Source organism: Schistocerca gregaria, chromosome 8, assembly GCF_023897955.1.
Source record: "Schistocerca gregaria isolate iqSchGreg1 chromosome 8, iqSchGreg1.2, whole genome shotgun sequence".
NCBI classification, from domain to species: Eukaryota; Metazoa; Arthropoda; class Insecta; order Orthoptera; family Acrididae; genus Schistocerca; species Schistocerca gregaria.
The window spans coordinates 290,743,363-290,760,869 of record NC_064927.1 but is presented as its reverse complement, the minus strand read 5'-3'; the positions used below and the strand labels follow the sequence as shown (position 1 = coordinate 290,760,869).

At 39.5% G+C, this 17,507-nt stretch overlaps 1 protein-coding gene across 3 annotated transcripts in view; it reads left to right on the top strand.

Annotated features, from left to right (window-relative positions):
• LOC126284428 (proton-coupled folate transporter-like) overlaps positions 1–17,507 on the top strand; it is a 156,416-nt gene that overhangs the window by 66,725 nt on the left and 72,184 nt on the right. For all 3 annotated transcript variants that reach the window (XM_049983346.1, XM_049983347.1, XM_049983345.1), the window contains one exon: positions 9,048–9,222. In XM_049983346.1, the coding sequence (XP_049839303.1) occupies positions 9,048–9,222 (175 nt within the window). The remainder of the gene's footprint in view (positions 1–9,047; positions 9,223–17,507) is intronic.

The following is a 17,507-nucleotide window of genomic DNA, read 5'->3' as shown; positions in this document are numbered from 1 at the left end:
CACACCGAAAATGGTTGCAGAAGTGAATGCTTTAGTCTTGGACAACTGCAGAATCACAGTGGATGAGATACATTGGTTACTAGGTATTAGCGTGGGTACCGCCCACACCATAATGCATCAACATTTGAACTTTTGAAAAATCTATTTGCAGTGGGTTCCCTCCCAACTGACCACTGAACAGCACTATACTCTAATAGTGGCACTGTTGTTGAGTCATCTGCTATGTTATCGTGAGGAGGAATATTGCTTTCTGTCACGTATTGTCATGGGTGATGAAATATCGTGTCACCATTTTGAACCGGAAAGCAAGCATCAGAGCAAGCAGTGGAAACGTACTTCACCACCTCCAAATAAATCAAGGGCCATGCACACCAGTTCTGGTAAGGTCATGATGTCCTTTTTTGACCAAAAGGGCCCACTGCTGTCAAGTTCCTAGAATGGGGAACCACCATCAATGCCCAGCATAACCAAGCCGCTTTACGGAATCTTGGACGAGCCATCAAGTCGAAACGCCGAGGCATGTTGTCCAATGGCATTATCCACCTGCATGATAAGGCCCACCCACAAACGGCCAATGTGGTGAAGACAACATTGCAACAGTTTTTCTGGGTAATGTTGGAACATCCACCATTCAGTCCTGACCTTTCATTGTGTGACTTTCATTTGTTTGGACCTCTAAAACAAGCTATTCACGGACATCGATTCTCAACAGACAACAAAGTTTGTGACTGGGTTCAGGTCTGGATCCAACAGCAGCCTACTAGCTTCTTCAAGGATGGAATCAACGGGCTAGTGTCACACTGGGAAAAATGTGCAATCAGTTTTGGTGACTATTTTTGAGTATGTTTAATGTGTATAACTACAGTTTTGAGTTAATAAAATTGTTACCGTTACTTTACACTAGTGACTGGATTTCATTTGAATGCCTCTTATGTTAGGTGTGATCCAGTACATCACTTGTTTTACATTTCCACTCATTAATAAACAAAGAAACTGCTTGTGTACTCGTTGATGGGTTCCCTTCAATGTGATGCAGCATAGACTCTTCCACTTCGGACATTCGGTGCCTCCCTTGAGTACCACAGTCATGCCTGCTGACAGTGAAGGTACCCCTTCCTCAAAGCCATTGTGTAATTGAGGTGAAAAGAGTATCAAATGTAGTCACATGTTGTAGATAATGATCTTGATAAAGGCAACAAGCAGCTCTTCTGTTACTGTGTGCTTCATCCTACAGAAGGATCATGTCAGTGTATACTGCAAGTGTATAATCCATCATGTTGCCCTAACAATTTTTTAAAATTTTGTTCACTATTTTTAGAATTTTTTTGAAAAGAAATAATTATTTTTTGTACAATAAATCATCAACTATTTACGCTCACTAAAATAAGTACAAATAAGTACATATAGATTAAATAGGTGAGTAGAAAAAGTACAGCACTTCTGGTTCCAGTTTGCAATGTTAATCTATTCTGTACTTCATTATTGTGGCTTCAGTGTTGCTTGCTGATTCTCATAAAGTTGCATGTGGGGATACACACTATTCTCAATGGAGCCCAGTGTGACTTACACTATTGATGTCATTAAACAGTCACAGACACATGAATAAGGCTAAAACAGGTCAGAGAGGTAAGATGAACATCAAATGACATCAGCCCATCTGGTGTTAGGTTACAGTTCAAAATTTTGTCTACTCAGTCCCCTCTACATGTTCTAGAACTTTGTTATGGAAATTTATGGACACCCTTTATATCCCAACTTCTGCTTCCCTTTCATGCCCCTCAAGTCTTATAACAGCTATCTGGTTTCTGTACATATTGTAACTAGTCTTTTGCTCTCTGTATTTTACCCTGCCACCTTCAGAATTTGAAAGAGGGTATTCCAGTCAGCATTATCAAAAGTTTTCTCTAAGATAAATCACAGGGTCAGTATTGCCTCATGTGTTCCAAACAGATCTTCTCCAAGATCGCCTTGTACCCATTTTTCCATTCATCTGTAAAGAATTCTTTTCAGTATTTTCAGCCTTAACTTATTAAACTCATAGTTCGATAATTTCACACCTGTCAACACCTGCTTTCTTTGGGGTTAGAATTGTTATATTTCTCTTGAAGTCTGAAGGTATTTTGCCTAACTCATACATATTGCACCAGATGGTAGCGTTTGGTCAAGGCTATTAGTAGTTCTAATGGAAGGTTGTCTACTCCCGGGGCCTTGCTTCAACTTAGGTTTTGTTTAATGACATCAGTAGTGTAAGTCACACTGGACTCCGTTGAGAATAGTGTGTATCCCCATATGGAACTTTATGAGAATCAGTAAGCAACACTGAAGCCACAAAAATGAAAACAGAATGGTTTAACATTTCAAACTGGAGCCAGAAGTGCTGTACTTTTTCTACTCATCTATTTAATCTATATGTACCTAGTTGTACTTATTTTAGTGAGTGAAAATAGTTGATGATTTATTGTACAATAAATAATTATTTCTTTTCAAAAAAATTCTAAAAATAGTGAACAAAACTTTTAAAAAATTAACTTTAAAATCCTTTATGAACTTAGTTTTCTAGAATGAACAAATGTTCCTCTTTTTTTCATCCGCCATATTCAATGTAGTATGGAATACAATGTATTTTCAAGTTCAACAATCTCCCAAACATTTTTAAACCTGTTTTTCTACGAAAAGGCTGCAGTTTTGAATTCTCAGAAAATTATATCAAAATAATGAACCATGGACCTTGCCATTGGTGGGGATGCTTGCATGCCTCAATGATACAGAGAGCCTTACCGTAGGTGCAACAACAATGGAAGGGTATCTGTATCTGTTCAGAGGCCAGACAAACATGTGGTTCCCGAAGAGGTGCAGCAGCCTTTTCAGCAGTTTCAGGGGCAACCGTCTGGATGATTGACTGATCTAGACTTGGAACAACAACCGAAACAGCCTTACTGTGCTGGTTCTGCAAACACCTGAAAGCAAGGTGTACTACAGCCATAATTCTCCTCAAGGGCATGCAGCTCTTCTGTATGGTTAACTGATGATGGCATCCTCTTCGTTAAAATATTCTGGAAGTATAACAGTCCCCCATTTGGATTTGTGGGTGGTGACTACTGAGGAGGATGTTGTCATTAGGAGAAACAGAAAACTGGCATTCCACAGATTGGAGTGTGGAATGTCAGATCCCTTAATCAGGCAGGTAGGTTAGAAAATTTAAAAAAGGAACTGGATAGATTAAAGTTAGGTACAGTGGAAGTTAGTGAAATTCGGTGGCAGGAGTAACAGTATTTATGATCATGTGCATACATGATTATAAATACAAAATCAAATAGGGGTAATGCAGGAATGGATAGGCTATTATGGACAGCATAGTGAATGCTTTATTGTAGCCAAGATATAAATGAAGCCTACACCCACCACAGTGGTACAAGTTTATATGCCAACTAGTTCCGTAGATGAGGAGGAGATTGAGGAACATGTGATGAGATAAAAGAAATTATTCAGTTGGTTAAGGGAGCTGAAAATTTAATAGTCATGGGAGACTGGAATTCAATAATACAGAAAGAAAGAGAAGGAAAAGCAGTAGGGAATGGGACTGAGAGAACGGAATGAAAGAGAAAACCACCTGGTAGAATCTTGCACAGAGCATAATTTAATCAAAGCTGACACTTGGTTTAAGAATCACGAGAGAAGTCTGTATACGTTGAAGAGGCATGGAGACACTGGAAGGTTTCAGATTGATTACATAATGGTTAGACAGAGATTTAGGACCCAGATTTTAAATTGGAAGACATTTCCAGTAGCAGATGTGGATTCTGACCACACTTTATTGGTTATGAAGTGCAGATTAAAACCACAATTTATTGGTTGTGAACTGTAAATGAAAATTAAAGGAACTGCGAAAAAGTAGGAATTTAAGGAGATGGGACCTGGATAAACTGTTGCAGAGGGTTTCAGAGGGAGCATTAAGAATCTATGGATAAGAACAGGGTGTGATCTTCCCCTCCCACACATCACCATTATATTTCTCTGTTATTTACAAAAGTTTCAAACTATTTTGGAGGGGAAAGATGTACAAAAGTAGAACTTTTTACTTACCTTGATTATCTCGTTGTCAATGGCTCAAAGTCTTGTCTAGGAGTATATCCTTATAGTTGAAAATTTTGATTTCTTATGTTCTTGATGACAAATAACTGTTGAAGAGTTGCTTGTTGCTATGAATGAATATATTATTATTTTATCCTATTCTTCTAAATCACACTGACTGTACAATTTCCTCATTCAAAAAACCATTAATTACATTGTTGTTGACAAGTTTAGTAAAATATGTGCGTTTCCATCAGAGTCATGCCCACCACTACTTAAATTCCGCAGTACTCACAATTTCCAAAGAGTTTACAAAGTAAAAGAGCTTACAAACTTTCTTGACAGGAGAAAAGCCTTTAACAAATTATATCATTACATCATAAATAAATCCAGAAACAAATTATTATAATTAGTATTAGATTGTACGATTAATAATATGAATTTTAAGTTTGTCACAAATTTTGTAATTTCAATTATTTTTAAAATAAGAGTAATTTTAACTGTTTGTACATATCGATTGTAACACATCAATTTCTTTTTTATAAATTTTAGCCTGAAATATAATACAGCATATCCAAAACATATGAATTCTTTTAGTGAAACACCTGTGATAATTTTAACCTATGCAATAATCAATAGTTTGCATGGTATCAGTTATCTCTATATACACTCCTGGAAATGGAAAAAAGAACACATTGACACCGGTGTGTTAGACCCACCATACTTGCTCCGGACACTGCGAGAGGGCTGTACAAGCAATGATCACACGCACGGCACAGCGGACACACCAGGAACCCCGGTGTTGGCCGTCGAATGGCGCTAGCTGCGCAGCATTTGTGCACCGCCGCCGTCAGTGTCAGCCAGTTTGCCGTGGCATACGGAGCTCCATCGCAGTCTTTAACACTGGTAGCATGTCGCGACAGTGTGGACGTGAACCGTATGTGCAGTTGACGGACTTTGAGCGAGGGCGTATAGTGGGCATGCGGGAGGCCGAGTGGACGTACCGCCGAATTGCTCAACACGTGGGGCGTGAGGCCTCCACAGTACATCGATGTTGTCACCAGTGGTCGGCGGATGGTGCACGTGCCCGTCGACCTGGGACCGGACCGCAGCAACGCACGGATGCACGCCAAGACCGTAGGATCCTACGCAGTGCCGTAGGGGACCGCACCACCACTTCCCAGCAAATTAGGGACACTGTTGCTCCTGGGGTATCGGCGAGGACCATTCGCAACCGTCTCCATGAAGCTGGGCTATGGTCCCGCACACCGTTAGGCCGTCTTCCGCTCAGGCCCCAACATCGTGCAGCCCGCCTCCAGTGGTGTCGCGACAGGCGTGAATGGAGGGACGAATGGAGACGTGTCGTCTTCAGCGATGAGAGTCGCTTCTGCCTTGGTGCCAATGATGGTCGTATGCGTGTTTGGCGCCGTGCAGGTGAGCGCCACAATCAGGACTGCATACTACCGAGGCACACAGGGCCAACACCCGGCATCATTGTGTGGGGAGCGATCTCCTACACTGGCCGTACACCTCTGGTGATCGTCGAGGGGACACTGAATAGTGCACGGTACATCCAAACCGTCATCGAACCCATTGTTCTACCATTCCTAGACCGGCAAGGGAACTTGCTGTTCCAACAGGACAATGCACGTCCGCATGTATACCGTGCCACCCAACGTGCTCTAGAAGGTGTAAGTCAACTACCCTGGCCAGCAAGATCTCCGGATCTGTCCCCCATTGAGCGTGTTTGGGACTGGATGAAGTGTCGTCTCACGCGGTCTGCACGTCCAGCACGAATGCTGGTCCAACTGAGGCGCCAGGTGGAAATGGCATGGCAAGCCGTTCCACAGCATTGCTGCGAAAGGTGGATATACACTGTACTAGTGCCGACATTGTGCATGCTCTGTTGCCTGTGTCTATGTGCCTGTGGTTCTGTCAGTGTGATCATGTGATGTATCTGACCCCAGGAATGTGTCAATAAAGTTTCCCCTTCCTGGGACAATGAATTCACGGTGTTCTTATTTCAGTTTCCAGGAGTGTATAAAAAAAGGTAATGTTAGAGGGGGATGATTCATTACAAGGGAAAGGAATACAATAGAAGAATGAAGGGTAGCTTTTAGAGATTAAATAGCAAAGGCAGCATGGAGCAGATAAAAAGCATCAAGTAGGTAAAAAGACCTGGGCTACTAGAAATCCTTGGGAACCTTGAGGAATATCAGTTTCGATTCCACAGAAATGTAGGAAGATGCGGGACAATACTGACCCTACATTTTCTCATAGAAATAGGTTAAGGAAAGCCAAACATATGTTTGTAGTATTTGTAGACTTACAGAAAGCTTTTGACTATGTTGACTGGAATAATCTCTTTCAAATTCTAAAGGTGGCAGGGCTATAATACAGGGAGCGACAGGCTATTACAATTCATACTGAAACCAGATAGCAGCTGTAAGAGTCAAGAGGCATGAGAAGGAACCAGTGGTTGAGAAGGGAGTGAGAGCTTATCCCCAATGTTATTGAATCTGTATATTGAGCAGTCACTGAAGGAAACAAAAGAAAAATTTGGAGTAGGAATTAAAGTCCAGAGAGAAGAAGTAAAAACTTTGAGGTTTTCTGATGACATTGTAATTCTGTCAGAGACAGCAAAGGACTTGGAAGAGCAGTTGAATGGAATGGACAGTAACTTGAAAGGAGGATATAAGATGAACATCAACAAAAGCAAAATGAGGATAATGAAATGTAGTTGAATTAAATCATGTGATACTGATCGGATTAGATTAGGAAATTTGTAGTACAACCTGACTAAAACAAGGGATTGGTTGATAGGACACATTCTGAGGCATCAAGGGATCACCAATTTTTCACTGGAGGGAAGCGTGGAGGGTAAAAATCATTGTGGGAGACCAAGAGATGAATACAGTAAGCATATTCACTGGGACTTTGGTTGCAGTAGGTAGTCACTTCAAGATGAAGAGTCTTACACAGGATAGAGTAGCATGGGGAGCTGCATGGAACCAGTCTTTGGACTGAATATCACAACAACAACTCTTGTAGCTTAGAAAGGAGTGTTTAGTATGTATATTGCTGCTTTATTACCTGCAGTTTGGTTTTTGTGACATCGATTAGTGTCTGCACACTGAACTTCAGGACCATGACAGCCTTTATGTATCACCAGAATTGTTTTGGGTTTTGTGAGAGATCTTTCAGTAAGATTCTGCTAAAGTAGTCATTGAAAGCTTCATTTATCGCTCATTTGGTAGCCAAATGTTTGCTTCAGAATTTCTCTATCTACAGCCCTGTGCTTTGATTTACATCTAATATGCATTAGTCACTGTTTTCTTAAAAGTTTCTTTGTACTGACTGTATACCATGGAGGGTACCTCCTGTGTATAATCAACTATTATTCTAAATGTGAGCCACAGTCCCTGTAGTGCTCCTAGCCAGAGAAAAAGGCTACTGTTACCTCTCCGAGATATGACACTCTGTGGCTTGATCCACCTTCAACATGTTTTAGTTAACTTATCCTTTTTACTTTTGTTATCATAGTTATAAAACCTGCCTTATAGTGACTGCTACCAATTTCAGTATGAGAATCCTCAAAGCAATTAGGTCTATTTATTGCTATTACATCTAATGTATTACTGTCATGAGTGGGTATCTGAATTGCTTTCTTTAAGTAGATTTCAGAGGAAGCATTTAATATTGTTTTAGAGGTTGCCTTGTCTTGCCGGGCACTTAATAAACTATCTAAATCTTTCCTTCAGTGATGGCGTTATGATTAGTAAGCTGGTGGTTTCTCTAAAGTTTCCAGTTAATCTTGGGATGAGTCTGTTGATCATTGGAAGGACCAAGTTATAAGTTTATATACACCCTTGATAGTGTGTTTTGCTGAGAAACCTCACATGCAGCTTCAATTTCTGTCTTTTTGGATTTGAGTCTCCTGTCTACTTTGACAAATATATAAGCTCCATTTTCTGTTGGCTTATTATTTCAATACAAACTTAGATTTGCCCAAAAAATTCACTGATCTTCCATCTGGATTTTAACCAGCTTTCTGTACCTAATGTTATATGAGTCTCACTGCTTTTTAGGAAAGTTTCAAACTTTGGGACTTGGTTTTGAATGCTTCAGTGGCTGACCACTACAATTTTGAGTTTCTTATCTGTGGGGACATTCCGTCTGGTCTTAGACTAATACTTTGCAGTCTTCTACAACTACAATTAAATGTACTGGATACAGAGTCACTAATTTAGAGTGAAAAAACTAAATGATTATATTTACTCACCATGGTGAGTAGCAACTATCCCTTTCATAATACTGATAACATTTGTGTGTATGTCTGGACAAACAGACAGGAATGATAATTGATAACTATCCTAAATTAATTCAAAATAAATTTGCAGATGTCTGGGCATCAGCTGTGTTAAGCATAGATGCACAGCCTATTAGTAGCTTATGAAAACTTGTGCCGGATTGGTACTTGAAGCCAGACTTCCTGCCTGTCATGAGCAGTCCCAAACTATGGTATAGTATGTAGTGGTGTAGTGATGTAGATTACATATGGAAGTTTGGGCCAGTCTGGGAGGTGTGCATGGATGATTAAGATGCTTAGTCATGATAGGCAAGAAATCTGGGTTTGAGTCCCGGACTGGCAAAAATTTTATGTCACTAACAGGTAATATGTCTATACCTAAAACAGTCAATGCCTAGATATTCACATTCAATAAATTTATTTTGAATAAATGGTAATAGGAAGGAACTGGCAAAGCACTTCAGTAGAATCTTTCATAGTATGACATTTCTTACATCAGGGCATCCATTCTAAAGTCCTGTACACAGACAATGACAAATCTAAGTTTACAACAAAATATTGCAAATTTGTTTTAGAAATCACAACAGAAATGGAAAGGCTTTGTGCAAGTTAATATTACATTAGTTCTCAGCTGTATTGTGAATATGAACAGCTTTTCTGTTTACAGGCTTGGTATGCTTGATGCTTGTATATATATGAGCCTACTCTTTGGTAATGCTGGGGTCACACCACTTTTTGATGCATCAGGGTACATTGGTGTTTACATGACTTCAGCTGTCATCTGCATTACATCCTTCTTATATGTACTATGTTTTGTTCAAGAATCTATTCTCAAACCAATGGTGAGTCAAAAAGAAGTACTTCATGTGTAGTTAAATCAGTTAAATCACATTTGTTAACACATACAAGCTGTTAATATTACTTTAAACTTACCTAATTAATTACTTAAAGAAGGCTGTTTACATTGAGAGAGGGAGGGGGGGGGGGGAGGGGAAGAGAGATCTGTAGTATTCTTTGCCATAATTTATTATTCCTCCACATTATAACCTAAAGCAATCTATAATTAAGTGAAAATAGTGATTTCAGAATTTAAATAATAACTCATTCTGCAGCTGAATAGTGCTCAATGCCAGAAAATCTTCAGTAACAACAGTATGTGTATAATTAATTCAGGTAGAACTGGATGGCAATGTAGAGTCCATACATAAATAAGAAGTTTATTTTAGCATATTTTGCCCTTAGAAGTGTCTCTTCTTTTATCAATGAGAAGGTCAGAGCTGGCTTATATTTTACAGCTAAATTTTCACTCTCTGTTTCTTTATGAAGTTGTCTTTTAGGGAATTATATCAAAAATAAGCAAAGTATTTCTTCGTCAAAACCAATAAGTAAGAGATGTGTAAAAGTACATGTCAGCAGATCTTGCAGAGGTTTCTTCAGTAGTCTTGGAGCTATAACACTTACTTTCTACAATATTTATTCCTTAATTGTGTTTGTTGCTAACAGCAAGAGTCCATTTCTTCTGAACTATAATTTACACAAGAATCCATTTCATGTGAGATATGATTTACACACTTTCAATACAACACATCAAAATAATTTCAGTGTATGATTATTTACACTGCCCAGTCACACTAGTGACTACCTGTCAAAAAGTCTGAACAATCACATTTTTCAGTGTGGACTGCTATGAGATGTGCAGGAAGAGAGGTAATGAGATTCTGGAATGTACCAACACTGATGTGGAGCCATGTCAACTCTAGTGCTGTGGCCAGCTGCACTAGGTTTCTCACTGGGGATCCATGGCACAAGCAGCCCAATCGAGGTGGTCACACAGATTCTTGATAGGGCTTAAATCTGCAGAGTTTAGTGGCCAGGGGACTATGCTAAACTCATCCTGGTGCTCTTTGAACCAACCACACTTATACACTAAGGGCTGTGTTACACATTGCATTGTACTGTTGGTAGATGGCCATTGTGCTGAGGAAAAACAAACTGCACGTAGGGATGGAGATGGTCTCCAAGCGTAGATGCATACTTGTGTTGATCCATTATGCCACCGTAATACTCCCCAGAAGATAACACTGGCTCACCACTCAGTGAACATCTAGTTGTGGTACTGGCATGCAAACTTCAGCTTTTGTCACTGATAAACAGCAGTCAGCATGGGTGCATGAGCCAGATACCTGCTGTGGAAACCTATATGCAACAACATTTGCCGAAGAGTCATTGAGGAGACACTTTTGGTAGCTTTGTGGTTCATCTGGGCTGTCAGTTGCTCAAACGTTGCATATCTACATACCTGTATACAGCTCCATAGCCATCATTCGCTGTTGTTCTCTATTGACTGCGGTGCACCATAGTTGCCTCTTTGCCAGTTTTGGATAGTGCCATCTTGCTATGCACAGTATACTTTAATTATGACACCATGCAAACACTTTATAAACTCAATCATTTTGGAAATGCTTCCATGCTTGGCATGAAAGCCAGCAGTCATGTACTTTTGGGTGTCATATAAATCATTCCATTTCTGGATTATGACAATGGCTGACTGTTTCCCACGTACCCCCGACATGCTTTATACACCCTCCACTGCTTACATTGCCCCCTGCTGTCTGTGAGTGGTTTATCACATGTTGACCTCAAACATAGATGGTGGTCATATTAATATGACTGGGCTGTGTATATTCAGGGACTGAAGATTCTTTTTAGATCCATGTCTCGCATTTTTATGTTAACAGGCTTCTCTTCTAATGGCACAACCTTGACTTATGTTCTGTATCAAATATCTGTTTAGTGATGTAGACATTAAACTAGCCCTAGGGGAGAAACAAAAGCTGTTTAATACAACTGATGAAGCAGCAACATTTTTCAATCTAACAGATTTGCTCTTAATTTTAGTGGTAGATTTTGCTTGAGCAATCACAAACGGTGTAGTCCTGTGGTAGTTCAATGATAATTTAAAAAAAAAATTTAATATGGTTCATTTATCTTGGCTCATTCCACAACCTAGAGAGTATTTCTTTGTTATGGGATCTTCAAAGTGTGATGAATGAATGAGTCATGCACATAGTTTTGGAACTTTTGTAACAGAGTGGAGGTTTCTACAGTCTTGCATGTTGTGTAGTTTCAGTTTTTGAGAAGTGTTTATTTGTGTTAAATGTAACTATCTCAGAGGCACATCACATTTTGATATTGATAGTCACTTTTGTTGAAATTAATCCTTGCCTTTCCTAATGAAAATCTACACTGAAAGTGTTACAAAAAGATATATACAATGAAATAAAATTTCTCATCTAACTTTTGCATTTGAGAGATCTCAAAAGCAGTTGTTAATGGAAAAAGAGAGTAGTCAAATCTGAGGAAGATTGCTGTAGCCTACAGCATTTCTGGCCTATTTGCATTAAATTTATTTCCACTTCAAACTATTTGTTTGTATGTCACTGCTGGTTTATGGCTAATTAATAGAAATAATGTTGATTGTTGAATAACAGTCACCCTTTCAGTAGACATAAATCTCTGCAGTGAAGCATAAAACATTCTCAGACCTTTTGCCACATCAGTTCAGGGTAATACCTCATATTATGTGTACTGAATAAAAACAACAATTTGGTGATACTAATTTTACACCCGCAATAACTGTGTTATCAATGTGGCAATACAGTACTAGTACTATATTCCAATTAAAATGACTTTGTAACTGACTTTTCTGCAAGTCAAGTGGTAGGGTCCAGCCACCAGCTAATCATTGTTCTTTCTTGAGCATCATATGCTCACTGTATTGCCTGTTTAGTAGGTACATGCAGCAGCTTGTGAAGCATGGATGCCTGCACCTTGGCAACACTGCCCCTGACAGCCACAATCTGTCAGTCACAGAGTAATTTTAATCAGAGTATGCTGCTGAACAGCCGGCAGCCTTGCCACAGTGGTAACACCGGTTCCCATCAGATCAGCGAAGTTGAGCACTTTTGGGCTAGGCTAGCACTTGAATGGGCGACCATCCAGTCTGCCGAGCATTGTTGGCAAGCGGGATGCAATGAGCCCTTGTGAGACAAACTGAGGATCTACTTGATTTAAAAGTAGTGGCTCTGGTCTCGTAAACTGACATAACGGCTGGGAGAGTGGTGCGCTGACCACATGCCCCTTAATATCCACATCCAGTGACGCCTATGGCTGAGGGTGACACAGCAGTTGGTTGGTGCCATTGGGCTTTCCAAGGCCTGTTCAGACAGAGTTAGTTTAGTTTATATTGCTGAATGTGCCTAGTTGATAATAACAAAATATTCCTCTAATATATACCTGAAATGAATTGCAACCAAACTACAGTTTATGCTATTATCTATATTTAAACTAAAAGCTTATTTAATGAGGTTTCAGTAACACTCTTCACTGATGCCTACTGTGTGCAGGAACTGGTGTCAACAGCAAAATGGTGCACCAATTGAGCTTAAAACAAATGTTAAACCTTCATGAGCATCCATACAGTGTAGATAATGCTGTGAAATTTCTAAGTTTTGAGCACTGATGGCCCAAGTAAATCAGTGTTCTGGACCCAAAGAATAAATAATTTCCTAACTGTTAGTTGCACCATGAAATAAACATAGATCCCAATTGTAGCAAACTCAAAGAATTACAAGTCCAGAGTGAAGCACTAGCCACAAATAAATACAAAATGCAACTGTTTGTCAAGTCACAAATAAATACAAATTTCTACTGCAGCTAACTCATGAAAACTTCTAAAGATTCTCATACATGATCAAACAAGTTGTCAAACTTTGATAGGTTTCTCAAAGATCTGGATGTGTATGGTGCTGTTTGACATGTTTATCAAATATGTACCATGTTTGAGAAACATTTTGAGTGACAGGAAATTTGACAAAATGGCAGACATTGTTTGTATTGATGTTTCATCATATATGTTTAGTGAAAAGTTTTATTACAATTTATCTCACTGTATCATGAGTTTCCATGCAACAACAGAAATTATGATGAACAATAAAAACAAAATAGCACTAGCAGTTACCAAATTGGTAGATTTGTCACACCTTTCCCAGCCATAATTATGCAGGAAGAGGTTAGGAAGAAAATCAGTATTGTATGCACAATGTACAAGTGATGCATCAATAAAAATTTTAAGAAATTGAAGCCCTCAGGTACTTCCATGGATGGTTTAGGCTATATACACCCACACTGTCATATTTCAATGACCGGTCATTAGAGGACCGAGCAAAAAGAATACATTTTTGTATATTTGTAACTTCTTTCTCAACTTTAGATTGAAGTAACTCTAAAGAAGTTATTAAAAGTTTTACTTTCCATTCAGGGAAAGCTGATGTAATTATTTCCTGTGATAAGTGTTTCACAGCTCTATTTCTCTCTCATTTGAAGCCATTCACTTGATCAGTGTCTTGTTTGCTCCTTCTTTAAACACATTGCCAGAGAGAATGCTTGAAGTGCTTTATCTGCATTTGGTGCCATATCACTAGTGTATGTGTACATGAACAGTGTCCACTTCAGAAATTAGGTTAAAGTGACAAACTTGTTGGATTGGGTACAAGCTTGTTTGACAAGTCCATGGATAGATAAATGTGAATTTGACAAATAAGTTTGATTATGTAAAGGGACTCAACATGCAACCAGCACCCACAATTCTTGAAATCACCATGTAGAGTGACTCAACTGTGACATTTTCACAAACACTGAGAGCATGACTGTGAATAACACTGAGTCACAACAGAAATGTGTGTCCAAAATGCCATGCAGAATAATGCAGCTCCCACTTCTGGCATAGTTGAAAACTGAGTCCCTCGTCTGGTTCAGGCTGGTCCTTATTTACTCATAGGCTGCAACTACTTGTTGGTTTATAATAACTAATAAAAATATAATTTGTATTATTACATAATTTGCCTAAATTATTAGCATTGATGAAAAGTTATTACTGACAGATAAAGTGGCATGTCATTCTAAGAGCAATTTTAATTATCAAAACATTTGTTGGTTGAAAGTAACCTAACAAAATTATATAAAATGTATATTCTGTAAATAATGTGTAGCGTGTATGATAGTTACCTAGCAGCTGCCACAATGTTATAACATGTAGCTGACATCTTTCATTAATGAAAGAGATTGTTCATTAAATTGTAATAAAATTTATTTTCTCATTAGCATATGATGTTGCTGACAAAGGTAAGAACATCAGAAGATATGTCTCAGCAATCTCTTTTATCTGACACCCCTATCTGTATGTATTAGCCTAGGTTGATTTCCAAGATTTTTCTGCTGCCATATTCTTGACCCTAATAGCAACACTGTATATTTACATAGTACTAGTAAATATGTGGTTTCAAAAAGTGTAGTGTACCATATTCTTTAAAATAAAGTATCATTAATTCTTCTATATATCTTAAATGATATCATAAGATAAGTAACACACATCAAATACTGGCATCACATGTACTCACATAACTAGTATGTTGGAAGTGCCAGTTGCACCAAAATCTGGTATTGATACGTGTGTGCCTCTCACCTGGCCCTTGCAGAATGCCACAGCTGTGCTTTTGACAGCTACAAGTAACTGTACCATGCACCCTACACTGTGATACATCATGGTACTGCTGCCATGTTGGAGTGCTGTAATTGTTCAGATGGAAAGCACTGCAATAGATCTGTCAGACTATACCCTTTGCAATGCTCACCTTTTAGTAAATTCCTGCATTTTAAAATGTAGTCTCTTGCAGTAAGGCTGCCTCTTCATTAAATAATGTATTATTGGACAATTTTGACATATATACTATTATCAGACAGGCTATTGTCACATGCTAGTACATGATATGCCCTGATCACCCAGAACATTATGACCACCTACCTAACATCCACTTTCAGCACAGATAACAGCAGCAATGCCTCATAGCATGGAAGCAATGAGACCTTGGTAGATTGCTGGAGATACGGCACTGCATACGCACACACAACTCACCTAATTCCCGTAAATTCTGGGGAGGGGGTGGTGATGAGCTCTGACACCATGTTCGATCACATACCAGATGTGTTCAAGTGGATTCAGATCTGGTGAGTTGGGGGCCCAGCATATCAATTGGAAGTTGTCATTGTGTTCCTCAAAACACTCCATCACACACCTGGCCTTGTAAGACAGCACATTATCTTGTTGAAAAAAGCTGCTGCCATCAGGAAACATGATCATCGTGAAGGGGTGTATGTGATCTACAACCAATATACGATATGCCTTGGCCATCATGGTACCTTGTATGAGCTCCACTGGACCCATGGGTGTGCATGTGAATGTTCCCCAGAGCATAATGGAGTGGCTGCCAGTTTGTCTCTGTCCCACAGTAGAGATATCCGGAGCTATTCCCCTGGAAGACATAGGATTCGCTCTCTCCCATCACCATGATGAAGATGGTATCAGGATTCATCAGACCTTGCAATGATTTGCCACTGTGCCAGTATCCAGTGCAGATGGTCATGCACTCATTTCAGTTATAGTTGTCAGTGTCATGATATTAACAATGACACATGCATGGCTCCTTGCACAAGGTTCTCTGGACCCATGGAGGGCCACATGAATGTTGCCCGAAGCATAATGGAGGTGCTGCCAACTTGTTTCCATCCCATAGTGCATTTGTTGGTAGCTGTCCCCCTGGAAGACGCATGCCTGGTTCGTTGCTGTTGGGGCCCATCAATACAAGTGTTCAGTGCACTGTGTGTTCAGACACACTTGTACTCTGCCCAACATTAAAGTCTGATGTTAGCTTTGCCACAGTTCACCACATGTCATGTTTTACCAGTCTGTCAGCCTAAGATCTCCAACATCTGTAATGAGGTGTGGCTGCCCAATCCCATGATATGTGGATGTGGTTTCACCTTGGCTTTGACTTGTGTTAAAGACACTCACCATAGCACTCTTTGAACACCCAACAAGTCGAGCATTTTCCAAAATGCTCATGCCAAGTTTGTGGGCCATCACAATCTGCTCTTGGTCAAACTCAGATAAATCACAGGCCTTCCACAGTCTACACACAGGCACACACTCACTGGTACTATGTGCACCATGCATGTGTCTGACTAGTAGTCATTCCTCATCAGGTAACACTGCTATCGTATCGATAGTAGGTCAGTGATAATGTTCTGGCTGATCAGTCAATATCCCCATTGTGGATTATGGAGAGTATTTGAAAACACACCATGTTTTGTGATCACCAATTGACTAATCAACATCTCACCTCTTATTATGATCACAAAGTGACTAATCAGTGTAACATATAACTCAATAAAATCAAACAGTACACACAGACTCGGAGTTCTGCCTCAAGTAATACTTTACTTCTTATGTCCCTCAAGATGAATGCAATTTGCCATATTGCACACAGACAGTACTGGCCAGTTATAATTGAACTGCAACTACTCATAGAGATCTATTTTTTTGGGACCAGTTTATGCTGGAAAACAAATTAGTTCCAGTTGTGACAGCTAGGTGCAAATCTGGCTCTGTTTACTGTTCGCCTGATGGACATTTGATCAGCCATAATGTGAGTAAACAGTATGGCTATAGAGAGAGAGAGATCATTCATTGTTAGCGAAACTGTGTTATGAGAACAGCAACAGTTACGATACTGCATTAAGAGAGTACTGCTGACTTAATGGTCTGAGAAGATGCCCAGTGATATTAAATGGTTTATGGAAGGTGATGATGATGAAATTTGAAAACTTCTGCTAGCTTAGTAGGGCATCTGGAAGAGGACGGCATCCTATACCACTCGAAGTTATTGACAAGGTTGCTGTTGCTGTAAATGACCGTGCATCCAATGACCCATGTAGTGGAGTTTCATGATGATGTGCATTATGGAAAGCTTTGCAGTCTATTTTATGCTGGTACTTCTACAAGTTCCAGACAGTGTAGCAACTGAAACCACATGATTCACAACAATGTTTAGAAACTGGATGGATCAAAGATGACATGTGGCTAGGCAATATTTTATGGAGAGACGAGGCACATTTTACACTACAGGATGTAATGAATACACAGAACTGCTGCATCTGGGGTACTATTAAACCACATTTTGTGCACAAACAGCCATTGCACTCACCATTTGTGTCTGTGTGGTGTGGATTA